General features: G+C 49.8%; 1 protein-coding gene across 1 annotated transcript in view; it reads left to right on the plus strand.

Annotated features, from left to right (window-relative positions):
* The window catches only part of PRDM14 (PR domain containing 14), an 8871-nt gene extending 8041 nt beyond the window's left edge, over positions 1-830 (plus strand). Inside the window, exon 6 of the mRNA XM_009335077.1 lies at positions 603-830. Coding sequence (XP_009333352.1) covers positions 603-830 — 228 coding nt within the window. The remainder of the gene's footprint in view (positions 1-602) is intronic.
* The last annotated feature ends 627 nt before the right edge of the window (positions 831-1457 follow it).

Here is a 1457-nt window from a genome sequence, read left to right on the forward strand (position 1 = left end):
TTTTCTCCCCAAATGCAGGAGGAGTCTTTACGAGGGGGACAAAGTGTGATTGTGCTCATTTTGCTACTCATGAGGGGGGAAAACAGGCTGGAATGTCTGACTGAAGGAAGAACAGAGTATGGTGGAAGGGGAAAATGAAACCTGAAAAGATGGATGCTGGACTGACTGTGTGGATGAGTTCTGGCAGCTGAATCCCGAGCCAGTGTATGTAAGCATGAAACGGTTTAACTCTGAAAATAAACCTGCATTATGTCTCCCAAACATAAAGGAGCTGCAAAGCTAATTAGGACAGTATTGACTTCTTATCCTTTGTCATGTAGAAGTTATTTACTAGTGTCTCTGGTCAGAAATCTTTCTCTGAGCTTCATCTAACTCCATGGACTCAGTCATACCTGTTTGTCTGAGTGCGATAGCTGTTGGCTTCTGGTTCCTCGTTGCTGGGAGCTTCTGTTTTTTCTCCAGATATCTGAGGATGTGAGCTATTTGAGGACTACAGAGCACAGGGCTTCTGATGGGGTCTGGCTTAGCTAAACCTGGGGATTATATATGTGAAAATAGATTACTTTCAACTCCTCCCCCCTTTCCGGTCCCTGCCCTTTCAGGCATTCACGGCATCCAGCATCCTGCGCACTCACATCCGCCAGCACTCGGGGGAGAAGCCCTTCAAGTGCAAGCACTGCGGCAAAGCCTTTGCCTCGCATGCAGCCCACGACAGCCACGTGCGCCGCACGCACAGCAAGGAGAAGGGCTGCACTTGCTCGGTGTGCGGCCAGCACTTCCCGGAGCAGGAGGATTACCACTTCCACATGAAGATTCACGCCACTCATTAGTCAAGAGCCCCACAGACGCGTCCTGGACCAGCTTCGCGTGTGTATCGGTCTATGTGCATGTGTTTGTGCATGGTTGTGTGCACGCCGCAGGAGGTGACATTTACCCTCGCAACGACTCTTTGGGTACGTCCAGTCTCTGGACCCTGGGCATATTTCTGAGTGCAGGGGACAGGAGTTTCTCGCCTGGGTACCCTGATGCCACACTGGGGTGAAGTCCAACATGTGCTACTCCACCTTTCCCTTCCTCTCCTCCCATACCCTAATTTCCACAAAAGGGAAACACAGGCAGGAGGGAACTTTATCTCCCATGAAGCTTTTGTGCACAAATATCACTGTTGAGGAGTGTTTCCGTGCCTCTAATTCACCACGTCTATGGACTGCCTGGTGCTGTCCATACCAAAGCTTGTGTGTGAGACGTTTTTATTGAGTGCATTTCTCAAAGCCCATTTAACCTGTCTGTTTTGTTTGGGTGCATGACCAGGTATGGTGTCTACTTCCCCTTAACGTGTATGTCTTTTAATGACTCTCTATTTGAATGTGAACTGCCTCGGAGACACTGACGGGTGGACCAGCGTAGGAGTATTTAAATTCCATCGTACAGCTGCCGAGCCACGGTGAGTTCCAGGG

The sequence above is a fragment of the Pygoscelis adeliae genome, unplaced genomic scaffold, assembly GCF_000699105.1.
Source record: "Pygoscelis adeliae isolate BGI_AS28 unplaced genomic scaffold, ASM69910v1 Scaffold101, whole genome shotgun sequence".
NCBI classification, from domain to species: domain Eukaryota; kingdom Metazoa; phylum Chordata; class Aves; order Sphenisciformes; family Spheniscidae; genus Pygoscelis; species Pygoscelis adeliae.